General features: G+C 37.7%; 1 protein-coding gene across 1 annotated transcript in view; it reads left to right on the forward strand.

Annotated features, from left to right (window-relative positions):
• Positions 1-13399, forward strand: part of polr3a (polymerase (RNA) III (DNA directed) polypeptide A) — a 35675-nt gene extending 22276 nt beyond the window's left edge. The window contains exons 22-31 of the mRNA XM_084434640.1: positions 2839-2925; positions 3015-3097; positions 4475-4645; positions 6909-7002; positions 7823-7915; positions 9273-9437; positions 10119-10283; positions 10948-11079; positions 11163-11295; positions 12725-13399. Coding sequence (XP_084290766.1) covers positions 2839-2925; positions 3015-3097; positions 4475-4645; positions 6909-7002; positions 7823-7915; positions 9273-9437; positions 10119-10283; positions 10948-11079; positions 11163-11295; positions 12725-12873 — 1272 coding nt within the window. The 3' untranslated portion in view covers positions 12874-13399. The remainder of the gene's footprint in view (positions 1-2838; positions 2926-3014; positions 3098-4474; positions 4646-6908; positions 7003-7822; positions 7916-9272; positions 9438-10118; positions 10284-10947; positions 11080-11162; positions 11296-12724) is intronic.
• The last annotated feature ends 2342 nt before the right edge of the window (positions 13400-15741 follow it).

The following is a 15741-nucleotide window of genomic DNA, read 5'->3' on the forward strand; positions in this document are numbered from 1 at the left end:
GCTGCTCTTTTCCAGACGGTCTCATCAGACTGTGACCAGGAGCGGTCAAGCTCCACTAATCTCTAAAAAGGGGCCATTAAAGTATAAAACACATTCATATCTTCTAAAGTCATATCATGCTTTGCACGAGGAACAGACTGCAATTGACTTTAAATCAAGATGTGAGCTGAAATTATTATTATTATTACTTTTTTGGGGGGGTAATTCATTCCCTCAACAACTATAATTTTTTTTATTGATGAACCAGAATTCCCACAGCCTTGAAAAACCTGGATATATGAGCGAATTTTTAGTTTTGTGTTATTTATAGACCTGGAAAAGTCTTGGAAATTTTAATGACGAATATTTTTCTAGTTCCCAGAACACTAATATCCCATAACACAATTTTTTTTTCTAGTTGTGTTAAACTTATTTTATTGGGTAGAACATGCTGAGAAATTGTAATTTGTGAGATGATGATGATGATGATAATAAACCCCAAAAATATATTAAACACTGAAAAATATTCAGTTATTGAAACTTCTGAAATTATGGGATTTAATTATACTGGCTCTCCTATAAGAGGTGTAAATCTTTGGGTAGACAGTGAATCGATTCACAATAGGTTTTCTATTCATGAAAGATTTTTGCCAATTCAGAATGATTCGGTCCGATTCAATTCGATTTTGATTAATGATTTGATTCTGTATTTTTTAGGTGCATTCATAGTGTCCTAATGTAGGCAAGACAAATACAGACTACTTAAGATTGTTAAAAAGATCACTCATTATATTGGAAAACGGCAGCGTGAACGTTAACAACTTCTGCTTCTCTGAAGAAATACAATTTCATGAGGGTGAAAATGTATTGAATTATTCCTTTAACTCATGAAGCTCATGATTTCCTCACGTTGACATGGTTACTATGATCCACAGCTCTGATTTTACACACGTCCACACGTGTATGAATTGAACATCCAAACCCCACAGAATTTATCAAACAGTAGAAAAATGATGAATGACCATCTTCACATGGGGACAAAACATACAAAGAAAGAACTTTTTTTTTTCCTCATTTGATGCAGTGCCTGTCTGTCCTCTAAAGCTCTTCACGGTTTGAGTGCTCAGTTTATCAAAGTGCTTCAGATGAATGTGTGTCTTTCCAAGCGGAGATGCACTACTAGACTCTCATAAAGGAGAACGAATGGTTTTACTGTTCATGAGAGGTGGCATGAGGATGCATTTAAACAACACTGATGCATTGTGTAAATAGTGGCGATAAAGAGTGTTGTTGCCTAAACGTGAATCTCTCAAATAAAGCTCATCGCTAAATGGGTTAAACATCTGCCGTCAGTGTCCAGGTTGCATCTAAATGCAGTTGTTAAATGTTCCTTTCGAGGTCAAAAAACACTTTAATTTTCTCATAATAATCACTGCAGCATCAGCTCTTTTCTCTCAGTGTCTGAAACGGTTCATCTGCAGATTCAGTCTCTCTAAACCCCGCCTCTCTGAGAGATGCTCTGCTCTGATTGGTCAGAAAGCAAACGCTCATTATCGTATCTGAATCTCAGCTCTTGATCACAGTGATACGAACAGTGACGATGGCGTGGGTTTTACCGTATCAATCTCAGAAAACAGCGTCTTCTCCACATGAACAACACGAACCAAACTCTTCCAGTCTCAGATACACTACAGTGTTTGAGGGCGGAGCTAAGAGACGCTGTTCAGCCAATCAAGACCACAGGCTGGCATTATGCAAATTAGTTACAAAGCTACGTAGGTTCAGCAGGAAGTGAGACTGAATCACTGACGACTCGTTTCAGTTCAGAATCACTTCTTTCTTTTAGGAGACACAAACTTTGCAGTCCTTTTACATTCTCAATCAGCTCTATTACTACATAAAAGGTAACAACTGAAAAAGCATTATTTTAATAGTTTATGTTGCATAGTCAGTGATTCTCCTGTACGCGTTCAGCCGCTTAAATGAAACTGATGACTGAAGCGTTTCTGCTCAGTGTCTGTGTGTTTCATTTAAAGGCACTGACAGACACTGGCAGTGACAAGTACTTGCAGGTATTGTATGGCATCAGCATGACGTGTGAGTTTGAGTTTATTAATGTCTTTATATGAGAGCCAGGTGTGAGTTTAGTTCAGCATGACTTACAGTAGTAACCAGTGTTAATGTGCTGATGCTGATCTACACACACTAATCCTGATGCACGCTTTAAAACCGGCTGTCCGGATCATTAGAGGTTTTCAGGTTTATGTGAATTTGCAGATTTATGCCTCAAAATGCGACTCACTGCTTCCTGAGTCTCATATTTCACCCCAAATCAAAAGATTCAAAATCAAAAATTTAGATTTTATTTGCATTGCTTTATGTTCATGATAATTAAACGCATTTTCTAAGGTATTATAAATCAGTGTTATTTTAGTATTATTTTATATACTATTGTAGTATTTATTATTTTTTTTGTAATTTGAGTGAGTATTTTTGTAATTTTTGGCCTTTTTAATTGGTTTTCGATGTAAAAAAAATAAAATAATAATTTTTAGTTCTAAAACTGATTTAATTTCCATTTGTTGCGATGGCAGAATTTTTAATAAATTAACATGAACATTTCTAATAAAGTTTCATCTAATATATATCTAAATCATCTAATATATATCTGAGTTTTGAGGTGATATTTTTGACAGAATCTGTGAGATTTATCCAATAATATCTGTTTATACTTTCTGTGCAGAGCTGAATTCGTAGAAATGGTTTTGCTGCAGTTAATGAGCTCTGCATTGCATTTTGGGTTCATTTTGCTAATGTAATTTTGCTTTCTAAATGCTTTGAAATTCTTTTCAATTGTAGGAAATCAGAAAGTTCATAAAAACTATTTCGGAGAGAATCAAAAAGACACGCGACAAGTACGGCATCAATGACAATGGAACAACAGAGGTAAACTCAGCTGTGTGTGAGTGTGTGTGTGTGTGTGTGAGAGTGTGTGTGTGCTTGTGTCTGACGGCCTGTTTTCTGATCCATTACAGCCTAAAGTTCTGTACCAGTTGGACAGGATCACTCCGACCCAGCTGGAGAAGTTTCTGGAAACCTGCAGAGACAAATATATGAGGTAACACACACAGCGGTTCACAGTTTCGGATGAGCGCTCGCTCTAATGGCACTTGTACGGTTCAGCAGATGCTGATCTAATGAGCTGAGCTTAATCTGACCGGAAACATCTTCACCATTACTGACCCTGACAGGATAAAGCTCATACTGTGACCTGTGTTTACTCAGATCAGATCTAGAGATGCATTAACAGCAGCTGAGAACTCGCTGATGTACAGAAATGCTTTAAAGGGATAGTTCACCTGAAAATGAAAACTCTGTCAGTGATTACTCTCCCTCATGTTGTTCCAACCCCGTCAGACTTTCGTTGCACGAGAACTGAGAGCTTATAAATGTCTGGACATCGTCATCTCAGTTCCCGCGCGTGTGTCGTGGCGCTCTTTGGGCAACAATATTGCTATTAAAGATGCTATATGTAACTTTTTGACTCTACTAAACCATAAAAATACCATTATCTGTTCCAGATATTTAGGAAACATGCTAAGTTCACATACTCGTTTCTCTGAAAAGCATTTCTACAGCCAGTTATTTTACTTATGATTTTACACGTTCCGTGTTGTCAGGTGGTTTTTGTTTTTGGTCTGTGTGACTCCGCCCACTGCCAGTTCACCCAATAGTATTCCGACATCCCGAGTTGCCAGGAAAACACAGCGACTTGCAGCCTTGGAAACGAGCAAACAAACTGGGTCAGAGATTGCAGATTCCACACAACCTAAAAAGCCTCGATATCCATCTAAAAATCTCGATGAACGAGAGCGTATTGAAACACGGATAAATCAACTCATTAACTTAAAGTCTGTAAGGTTCCTCGGCTTTCAATGTCATTTTCGCTCGTTCCTGTTGTGTGTCCTCAAACTGACAACCCGCGTGAGCGTCGAGTCTGAGGAGGCGGGGAAACAACGATCTATGATATTTTTAATTTCGACTGCAGTACCGATTTCGGCCACTAGTTTAGGTTCAATTTCAAGTTGAGTTTTATTTATATAGCACATTTACAACAGCCACTAGGCGGAAGAGAGTGCTTTACAGAACAAGAAGATTAAAAGAAGATATAACATGCATAACAACAAATAAAACAGAATAAAAGAGCAACATAGCTAAGAGTAACCATAAAACAGGAGTAAGCAAAACAGTATCAGACTCGCATATAAATGAGTAAAACCAACCGAAGAAAATAATCAATATGCTAAAGAAAACAGGTAGGTTTCTAAGAGAGACTTGAAGGCAGACAGAGAAGTCATTCTTACAGACAGCACCTTTTAAATGTTTAAAAGTTGAAGTTTAGTGTGAGGTGTGTGTGTGTGTGTGTGTGTGTGTGTGTGTGTGTGTGTGTGTGTGTGTGTGTGTGTGTGTGTGTGTGTGTGTGTGTGTTGCTCAGGGCGCAGATGGAGCCGGGCTCTGCTGTCGGAGCGCTGTGTGCCCAGAGCATCGGGGAGCCCGGCACGCAGATGACCCTCAAGACCTTCCACTTCGCCGGAGTCGCTTCCATGAACATCACTCTGGGAGTCCCGAGAATCAAAGAGATCATCAATGCGTCCAAGAACATCAGGTGACTACAGAAACCCGGATGCATGTCATGTGGAAACCTGGAGATATCAGGGAATTGTGTTTTCCAGGTCTGGAAAAGTCATAGAATTTTTTTTATATTGAGCATGATTCGTTTATACTTTTAAAATTATATATAGAAGTGATAGATTATAAGTTATATTTATAATACTATTATTTAGTAATATAATTTTATTAATTTATTATATTTATATATTATTTATATATAAATAAATCGTTTATATTTATAAATTATATTTTTATATAAATTGAATTGTTTTCCAGCTCTGAAAATTAAAGTAATACATTTTGTAGTAATTTATTATAGTATTTTCTTTTTTGTTGTAATTTATTAGAATATATAAAATGTATAAATTATTAATTGTAATATTTATAACCCCCAGGACTGGAAAAGTCATAAAAATTGTATAGCATATATATATATATATACAAAGTCATAAATTGTATGGCGAATCTTTTTATTTTTATTTTTTTATTATCTTAAATAAACATACATTATTTATAATTATGCTTTTCTCCCCATCTATATCTCTAAAATATTTTATATCTATTTTTACCTCAAGATTCTTTGATATACCTTTGAGCTCCACTTGAATACTGTAGTACATGAATATGGTAATCATTCTGAATAGTCCAGTGCTGTGGTATTACCATCCAATATACCATGATATTAATAAATACCGCAGTATTTCTTTAAGAGCACAGATGATAAACCATAAATCGACCCCACAGACCTGTCAGAGAAATACTGAAATAACCTTCACGAAAATAGCACCCTGAAACATTTCTAGACCTGTAGATGATAGACGTGCAGGAGGCCGTAAGAGCCATCGATGCCACCTCTGGAGGAGGAACGCACACCTGTCAATCAGAGGAGAAGCCGGGAGTGTGTGTGTGTGTGTGTCACCCTCACAGTGTCAGTGTGATTGCTGCTGTTCAGAGAAGATTAATGGCTGCTGCAGTAACTAGTTCTTCCTCACAAGTCTTTGAGTGTGTGTGAGAGAGTGTGTGTGTGTGTGTGAGAGAGAGTGTGTGTGTGTGCTAACGAGTCTTTCTGTGTCTGTGTGTGTGTCTGTCACCCTCACAGTGTCAGTGTGATTGCTGCTGTTCAGAGAAGATTAATGGCTGCAGTAACTAGTTCTTCCTCAAGTCTTTGAGTGTGTGTGTGTGAGTGCGTGTGTGTGAGAGTGTGTGTGTGTGTGTATGTGAGAGAGTGTGTGTGTGCTAACGAGTCTCTCTGTGTCTCTGTGTGTGTGTGTGTGCGCTAACGAGTCTCTCTGTGTCTCAGTGTGTGTGTGCTAATGAGTCTCTCTGTGTCTGTGTGTGTATGTGAGAGTGTGTGTGCTAATGAGTCTCTCTGTGTCTCAGTGTGTGTGTGTGCGCTAACGAGTCTCTGTCTGTGTGTGTGTGTGTGTGTGTGCTAACGAGTCTCTGTGTCTCAGTGTGTGTGTGTGCGCTAATGAGTCTCTCTGTGTGTGTGTGAGAGCGCGTGTGTGTGCTAATGAGTCTCTCTGTCTCAGCGTGTGTGCTAACGAGTCCCTGTCTGTGTGTGTGTGAGAGTGTGTGTGCTAATGAGTCTCATTGTGTGTGTGTGTGCTAACGAGTCTCTGTGTCTCAGTGTGTGTGTGCTAACGAGTCTCTCTCTGTCTCAGTGTGTGAGAGAGTGTGTGTGTGTGCTAACGAGTCTCTCTCTGTCTCAGTGTGTGAGAGAGTGTGTGTGTGTGGGGTAACGAGTCTCTCTCTGTCTCAGTGTGTGAGAGAGAGTGTGTGTGTGCTAACGAGTCTCTCTCTGTCTCAGTGTGTGAGAGAGTGTGTGTGTGTGCTAACGAGTCTCTCTCTGTCTCAGTGTGTGAGAGTGTGTGTGTGTGTGTGTGCTAACGAGTCTGTCTCAGTGTGTGAGAGAGAGTGTTTGTGTGCTAACGAGTCTCTCTCTGTCTCAGTGTGTGAGAGAGTGTGTGTGTGTGTGCTAACGAGTCTCTCTCTGTCTCAGTGTGTGTGTGTGTGTGCTAACGAGTCTCTCTGTGTCTCAGTGTGTGAGAGAGTGTGTGTGTGCTAACGAGTCTCTCTCTGTCTCAGTGTGTGCTAACGAGTCTCTCTCTGTCTCAGTGTGTGAGAGAGTGTGTGTGTGCTAACGAGTCTCTCTCTGTCTCAGTGTGTGAGAGAGTGTGTGTGTGCTAACGAGTCTCTCTCTGTCTCAGTGTGTGAGAGAGTGTGTGTGTGTGCTAACGAGTCTCTCTCTGTCTCAGTACACCCATCATAAGCGCCAGCCTGGACTGTGATGATGATGCAGACTTCGCTCGGCTGGTGAAGGGTCGCATTGAGAAAACTCTTCTGGGAGAGGTACACGCACTGTGACCTTCTGCTGTTCCATAACTGAACAATACTTTTTTCGATACCAGTTTTCTGATCAGATAATGTTATAGCAGAGTCTGTTACATTAATGTGAAGAGAGAAAAACTGCTAATGCAGCCATCCCTCAGGATAAGCACACTTTACAAGATACCTAGTTTAATTCCGTTTTCCCGTTTTTTAAATATTTCTGGATTTCGTTTTTATTTATTTTTTGTATGGTTAAATAAAATGTTATTAATCAAAAAGCATGATGTGTAATTATTTGAAATCATGAAATTGGTTCAATTTAACAGCAATTTATTAACAGTTTTTATTTATTTTTACCCAGTTCTGTGCTTTCTGTTTTATTGTCTATATTCCATTTTAATGGTTTAATAAAAAAACATATCTAATTAATTAAATTCAAAATGAAAATTCTTTTATTCAAATGAAAATTAAACAAGCCCTTTAATTTTATGGCAAACAAGTGTTACACAACAGAGCTTTAAAATTATAACATGGAAGAAAATTTGTCTTAATAATAATTGTATTATTGTTATTAGTAGTAGTAGTAAATTAAGATGTACATTGTACTGTACAAGAGTAATATATTTCTATCGCAGTTTTAAGTTAAACCAAACTTTTATTTTCCAGCCTTTGTGGAAAATTCAATCCCAGAATGCCTTGCAAAGAGCTCAATTTTGGAAATATGTAGTTTTGCTCATTCACACTGTTTTCAGGAGTCAGTTTGTTGGTGGTTTGTGTATTATTATTATTATTATTATGTTGTTGTTGTTTTCAACTGAATCACTGAGTTTGTTTCTGTCAGATTTCGGAGTACATCGAGGAGGTTTTCCTGCCGGATGATTGTTTTATCCTGGTGAAACTGTCGCTAGAGAGGATTCGTCTTCTGAGGCTGGAGGTAACAGCACATTTGATCATGACTACCCGTTAGCATCACATCAGTCTCTGCTTTATATTGGTAGTTCACATGGATATGCGGAAGCGACAGAAAAGTCTGTATTATGAATTTTTAAGGCCAGACAACAGTAATTTGTTGAGATCAGTTAGTAAAGAAAGACTACACGCCTGCGCACATATATAACCAAACGTGCATATCTATAGACTAAACACGTCAGCGTTCTCACAGGGCTGCGTTTTTGAAGTTTACGCGGAGATGATAATGTTTTACAGAAATGTTTGTTGTGTAAGCGGCCCATAAGTTAATAACTAATGATCTTTGCAACGGAAGTGAATCAATCAAAACTTTAACTGGACAATAACTTTATTCTAGAGTTGCTGTAAAGCCAAAGCAATCTCTGTTACTGTAATCTCCTGTTATCACTGTAAAGCCGCTTTAAAACGGTCTATATTGTTAAAGCGCTGTATAAATGAAGGAGACTTGACTAGTTCAGCTGTTGTCATTTATTTCTCTCTCATTATTTCACATAAGCCCTATTCGGACGGGACTCGTGTCACATGGAGAGGTGGAGTAAAGTAATAATCACCAGAGCTTCTCAGTGACTTTAGTCCCGTCTGAATGTGCATCTCAGTGATCATCATCACGGACAATGTCAGGAAAGATTACAGCGACTTTTACCTTCAGTAAAAAGGTCCGGAAAAATTCCCTCAGGTGACACTGATCCCGTGCGAATAGACCCGCTGTAAATATGTACGTAAATATTTCATAATTTCCTGTTTAAAAGTAGTTTCCCGCAGAAGTATGGAGACGCTTGAAGAAGCATCAGTTGCGTTCTAGACGCTGGAACGAGTCTGTGGCAAAACTCAAGTGTTTCACACACACCATCAGATCAGAGAGAAGATCGACAGCACTTGTTAGAGGCACGACACATCTTTTAGCGTTAGCTAAGTGCCTATTACCAACACAATCCAATCTGAAGTTCATTAATACATCGTTCGACCGGACATAACTGTTTTATATATATAAAGCGTAACACACACATGACGACAGGAGTGACTGCGATGCTCAAATCGAGTTACTCTCTCACTTCTGCTAGTTTCACTGAGATCTCTTATCCTGTGCGAACTGGCCTTTAATATTACAGACGTCCTGTGGTAACATACATTACTCTACCCTGGTAAAGTTAATCCCGTCCGAATAGGGCTTTAGTTTTCCTATCTCCTGATTGGAGGATATTAACCTGTGCTCTGGCCAGCAGTGACTTCTCATGAATGATCTTCTAAAGTTAATCCTGTCTGAATAGGGCTCATGATGATGATCTTCAGAGAGGGTAATAGAGCTGTGTTGTTCTGTTCAGGTGAACGCGGAGACCGTACGTTACTCCATCTGCACGTCGAAGCTGCGTGTGAAGCCGGGGGACATCGCGGTTCACGGAGAGGCCGTGGTGTGTGTGTCGCCCAGAGAAAACAGCAAGAGCTCCATGTACTACGTCCTGCAGTCGCTCAAACAGGAGCTTCCCAAGGTCAGGCACTGTTGGACGCGCATACGCTGACACAACACTGATCTGATGTTCAATAACTGATGCTGAGAGACCATGTGATGTAGTTCAGTTAGCCAATCAGATTCTGGGTCTTTTAAGGGAATCGTGATTGCAACCTGGAGACACGAGCTTTAACAGTATATAGAATAAAGACAAAATGCTAGCTTTTATTTTGTCATATTTATTATTAGCGCTCAAGGTTTGATTTAACTTTATTGAACAATTCTTTCATTTAATTATTTTAATCTTATTAGGGTTTATTTTCAGTTATATATATTTTTTGCATCTGAAGTCTAACACATACATTTATATAAGCTTCATATAAACTAAAACTAATTTGTTAATTGAATTAAAGTTGAAATTCTAAACAATAAATAAAATATGAATATTCGATGTAAACTCGAACTTTAAAATGTACTAATATTACTGAAACTAAAATCAATTTAAAGCTAAATATTTAAAAAAACACTAATAAAAATGACAAAAGCACATAAAATGAATGCAATCTGAAAATATAAAAGCTAATATTATACTTGGCTTAGTGCTGTGAAATCGATTAATCACATCTAACATAAAAGTGTGTGTGTGTGTGTGTGTGTGTGTGTGTGTGTGTGTGTGTGTGTGTGTGTGTGTGTGTGTGTGTGTGTGTGTGTGTGTGTGTAGGTGGTGGTCCAGGGCATCCCTCAAGTGGCGCGTGCCGTGATCCACATTGACGAGCAGAGCGGGATAAAGAAGTTCAAACTGCTGGTGGAGGGAGACAATCTCAGGGCTGTCATGGCAACACACGGCGTCAACGGCAACAGAACAACATCCAACAACACGTATGAGGTACCGGTCCAGTCTCACTCGTCTTTACATTCATTCATTTTGATGCCTTCAATTTAATAATCAAAAAGCATGTCTAATCAATTGAATTCATAATGTAACAATTTGATAGTTTCATACGATAATAGGTATTTAGGAAATGTTTTATATTTTCACTGAAATTTCTTATTTTTTCAGGATTTATGATTTAAAAAAATATATATATTTAAATTATGAGATTTATTTAAAATGTATTCATTGATTTATCATTTAAAATGCATTATCGATTTTTTTCCTGTTTATCAATTATTAATGAAGGCATAAAACTATAACAAATAATTTAACAAATATTTTTTTTTTGGCACAACTGTTAAAAACATGGAAGAACAACTAAGAGACACTCCTTAAAACAATGAAGTTTTCATCATTTTATAATTATTTATTTTAGAAGTACATTCTGCTGTACAATATTAATACTTTATCTTTCTGTCATAATTTCTTCAAGTTAAAACGGACTTTTATTTTGACGGGTTGTCGTCAAGAGTTTCTGTTGTACGCATAATTGTGACGCTAGTCCATATCACAATTAAATAACTGTACAAGCTTATGATTTATTAATTCATAATTTGTCAGTAGAGCCTTATATGTGTGTCTGTGAGTGTGTGATGGCTGTGTTTGGGGTCATCAGGTCGAGAAGACGATAGGCATTGAAGCAGCGAGATCCACCATCATTAATGAGATCCAGTATACCATGGTAAACCACGGTATGAGCATCGACCGCAGGCACGTCATGCTTCTGGCGGACCTCATGTCCTATAAGGTGAGCTTGTGAAGTGATGAAGATGATGATGATGATGATGATATGATGGAGACGAGAGTGACTCTGACTCTTATGGGCCGCAGGGAGAGATTCTGGGCATCACTCGCTTCGGTCTGGCGAAGATGAAGGAGAGCGTCCTCATGCTGGCGTCCTTCGAGAAGACGGCCGATCATCTGTTCGACGCTGCGTATTTCGGCCAGAAAGACTCGGTCTGCGGTGAGTGATGAGCAGAAACACGGACAATCTGTGTGTGGACACGTGTGTGTGTGACCCTGGATCGCACGGGTATATCTGTGGCAATAGCCAACAATACATTATATGGGTCAAAATTATCCATTTTTCTTTTATGCTGAAAATCATTAGGATATGAAGTAAAGATCATGTTCCATGAAGATATTTAGTAAATTTCCAACTGTAAATATATAAAACATGTATTTCTGTGAGTGAATGCTGCACAATCCTCAACATAAATGTAGAACTTTAAAGGAGATTTTCTCAATGTTTCGATTTTTATTTTTTTTGCATCCTCAGATTCCAGATGTTCAATAGTTGTATCTCGACCAAATATTGACCTATCCTAACACACCACACATCAATGGAAAGCTTATTTATTCAGCTTTAAGATGATGTAGAAATCTAAATTTCTAAAAATGTACTGGTTTTGTGGTCCAGGGTCACATAATTTGTGTGTGTGGTGGATTTTATTTATAAAGAAAGAATAAATGAAGAAGAATGCAAATAAGGTCCTAAAACAGGCTTAATTCTTATTACCATAATTTGAGGTGGAAAAAGATACAAATATATGTGTTAAACATTTATATATTATTATATCAGTAACACTTTACCATAAGGTTTCATTTGATAATATTAGTTAACTACGTTAGTTAACATGAACTAACAATGAAAAGCATTTATTAATCTTAGTTGATTAGTATTTCAACACTTAACAATATCTGTTAATAGACCTGAGCTGACATGATAAAAATACTCTCATAAATGTATTGCTCATTGTTAGTTACCTTGTTGTAAAGTATTATCATTGTTTATTTTGAATAATTTCAATCTTAAAGGATTTCTACATAATGATAGTAGTTTGTTCTACTCCCTTAAATTTATGGTGATTCGAATTAAATCATGTGTATTGAGCATCTTATTAGCAAAATCTTAATGCAGTTATGATTAATTTCCTTAATGTGAGAAAATAAACGTTTTCCTAGATGTAGAAATAAGATTAAACTGCAGTTAAGAAGTGCAAACTGAAAATGTATTATTTTTTTATTAAATGTTTAGGTTACACTTTATTTTAAGGTGTTTTTGTTACTCTGTAATTCTACATTTAACTTAGGGCGTGGTTTAGGGTTAGTTGCATGTAATTGTGCACATTAATTACGTGTATAAATATTCTTATTTATGGTATATTTTTACTTTATTATTTAGTTTATGGCCACACACACACTGTGAAGTTTCAGGAGCGACAACTCTAAATGATCGTTCCTTGTGTGTGCGACACTCGACTCGCTTCTGAAATTGTGATGATTGACAGTGCGGTAACCATAGCCACATTCTGCCGTTCTCTCTCCGTGTGTGTGTGTGTATTTCTGAATAACCAAACTGAATGGCAGTCATTCGTCCTGTGTTTCTGCAGGTGTGTCCGAGTGCATTATAATGGGAATCCCCATGAACATCGGCACCGGACTCTTTAAACTCCTGCACAGCGCCTCGAAGGAGCCCAGTCCCCCCCGCAGGCCTTTGCTCTTCGACAGTCCTGATTTCCACATCCCTCTGGTCCAGTAATGCTCAGATGTCCAGCGTAATGAGCGTTTACTGCACATCTCCTGCTGCGCTCACATCCTTCTGTGCCTTGAGGGCTTGTTGCCTTGCCAAATCTGGCTTTCCCATTTGAGACGGTGGGAATAAATTGTAGGGATGATGATGATGATGATGATGATGATGATTCAGTGAATGAATCGCCTCCAAGACTGAGATCACTACTGTTTTTTATTATCTTTATGATAATAGACTCTTGGGCCTTTATGTTGATCCCTGCAAACGTTCGGCCCTGTTATGATTTTCATTTAAGATTATGTTCTTTACTGGTTGTTAGATTAAGATCAGATTAAATAAGGCACTTGTATAAAAAAATAAAATAAAATAAAAAAATAAAAGTATTTACTCAATATATTATACTAAATGTAATATATGCGACTGAAAGTGTGCATTTTTGGTTGTGTTGCTTTGAGCTGCTGTGTTTGCTGGAAACAAGCATCCATGTATTCTGTAAATATGTATCAGGTGTGAATAAAGTGTACATTACGACAACCGTTGTTTCACTTGATTTATTTTTTTGTGCATTATTAAAAGTTCACATCTGTCAGATGCTGTTTGAGAGTCTGAACGACATCAAGATTCATCGCTGTAAGTGATTTAAGGTGCATGATTTCAACCTGACCGGCTTTTCCACACGCGTGTTCCTTTCCATCGGAGCATGCAAGTGCCCTTAAAATACATCTGTAATCGAGCATTAATCTGTTACAGATGCTCCGGAAAACACAAGCACATTTTCAGCCTGTCGTTGGCACATGTTTCCAACACGTAAGCACACTGACATTAGCGGGAAGAATTGAACAGTCCCAGCTGTTCATCTAATCCTTCTGAAAGAATCAAATTAAAGCATTTCTTTATAATATCTGAGCAAAGTGAGTATATAAAGTACAGACTTTAAAGATCAGAGCTGCCAATGGAGTATTTACAGTGTCTTCTATCAATCTGTTGTTGAAGAAGACTTGAAATGATCTTGCGCTCTTTCCCTGTGTTCCCGCTTCAAGTGAACATCACTGACTTCCACAACACTTTACTTCAGGACATTATATGGGTATTTTTAATGCATTATGAATTGTAATTGCACCCTTCATTGTGTGATTGTATGAAAAGAAACCCCAGTTATAATACATTATAATACTCATCTATTCATTCTTCCACTTTTAGAAAGTGTAATGCATTAAAACCAATTTCAGACGTAATCTGCAAACAATGCATTATAACTTTGTTTACAGTTGTTTATGTAAAGATACAATGCATTACATGGTAAATTTTTATATATATATATATATATATATAATGCATTATACATCAACTTATACATTAAGAGAAAAATGATTTTGTCATCATTTACTCACCCTCGTGCAAAAAAAAATAGGCTATATAAATACTTTTGCGAAATGTTTGTTCCGCCGGAAAAAAAGTTCTTCTTTCCAGGGTTATTATAGTCAACCAAAACCATAAACATTTTATGATATCGCATTTAAAAAACGCTGGATGGAAACACCAATATGTGCATTAATTCTAGAAATGTGTAATAAAAATGTGCACTAAATTGAGTAGGCTATACATGCGCATAAACTACGATGGAAACACATTTACCGCAGAAATTCTTCAATGCGCATCAGAAAGTCATGTGACGGCACGACGAGACGGCATAACTGGCCTAACCAGCGGACGATCGTCCGGTCATTCTGTAATGCCTGCTTCCGTTTAATCTCCTTCCTCCTCCCCTTTCTGACACGGCTGCGTTCCCAAACAACAGGAATCCTCCTCCGAACGCAACATAACAGGTGTTTATGGACATATAAAAGCGCTATATAAATCCAGCCATTCATTCATATTTTGCACCAGTTCAGAGAGTGACGATTTTGTTCTCTTTGATTTGCTAGACCGAAATGGTGCTGTATTCACAAATGTTTTATGCAAATTAAATTCACAACTTTGGATGGAAACATGGCTATTGATACTAAAATAGCACTGCGCGTTCCCCGAGAAAGCACTGAAATATCACTTTTCCTCCCTCAAATATATATATTTTCCCCATCATGCCCTTTTAGACCCTGTGCTTCTGTTATTATTGCAGTTTGACAGGTATGATCGCTGTGAACTGTTGTTTTATGAAGCTAAAGGCTCTTCTAAAATTCTCTTTGTGTTCCACAGAAAAACAGCATCTGTGTTTGGAAGGACATGATGGCGAGTAAATACTGAGAGGATGCTGGTCTTTTCACTTATAACTAGACTTCAGTGGGGTCACACGGGTTTAAAGTCCAACGGAGTCTTATCTAGACAAACTATCTGTCATTTTCTAAAAAATAAATAAAACATTTATATACTTTTTAACCACAAATGCTCGTCTTGCACTAGATCTGCGATGCGCCACACATTACGTCATCACAGCGAAGGGTCACGCGTGTGATGTTGGCGGAAGTACAGATTTAGTGTTTACAAAGCCAAAGTGCAAAGACTTGGTCAAACGCTATTTACAAAAAAAATCAATAAATAAAAGGTAAAACAACATGTCAGATGATTTTGAAGTTGGAGGAGAAGAGGAGTTTTTCGAGTATTTCTGAACCGGAACACGCGTGACCTTTCAATGTGATGACGTAATGTGTGGCGCATCGCAGATCTAGTTCAAGACGAGCATTTGTGGTTAAAAAGTATATACATGTTTTATTTTTTTAGAAAATGACAGATAGTTTGTCTAGATGAGACTCTTATTCCTCGACTTTGAAGCTGCACTGAAACTCACATCTGGACCTTCGACCCGTTGGACCCCATTGAAGTCCACTATATGGAGGAAAACCCTGGAATTTCTTTTCGACTGAAGAAAGAAAGACATGA

This window comes from Rutilus rutilus (assembly GCF_951802725.1).
Source record: "Rutilus rutilus genome assembly, chromosome: 16".
NCBI classification, from domain to species: domain Eukaryota; kingdom Metazoa; phylum Chordata; class Actinopteri; order Cypriniformes; family Leuciscidae; genus Rutilus; species Rutilus rutilus.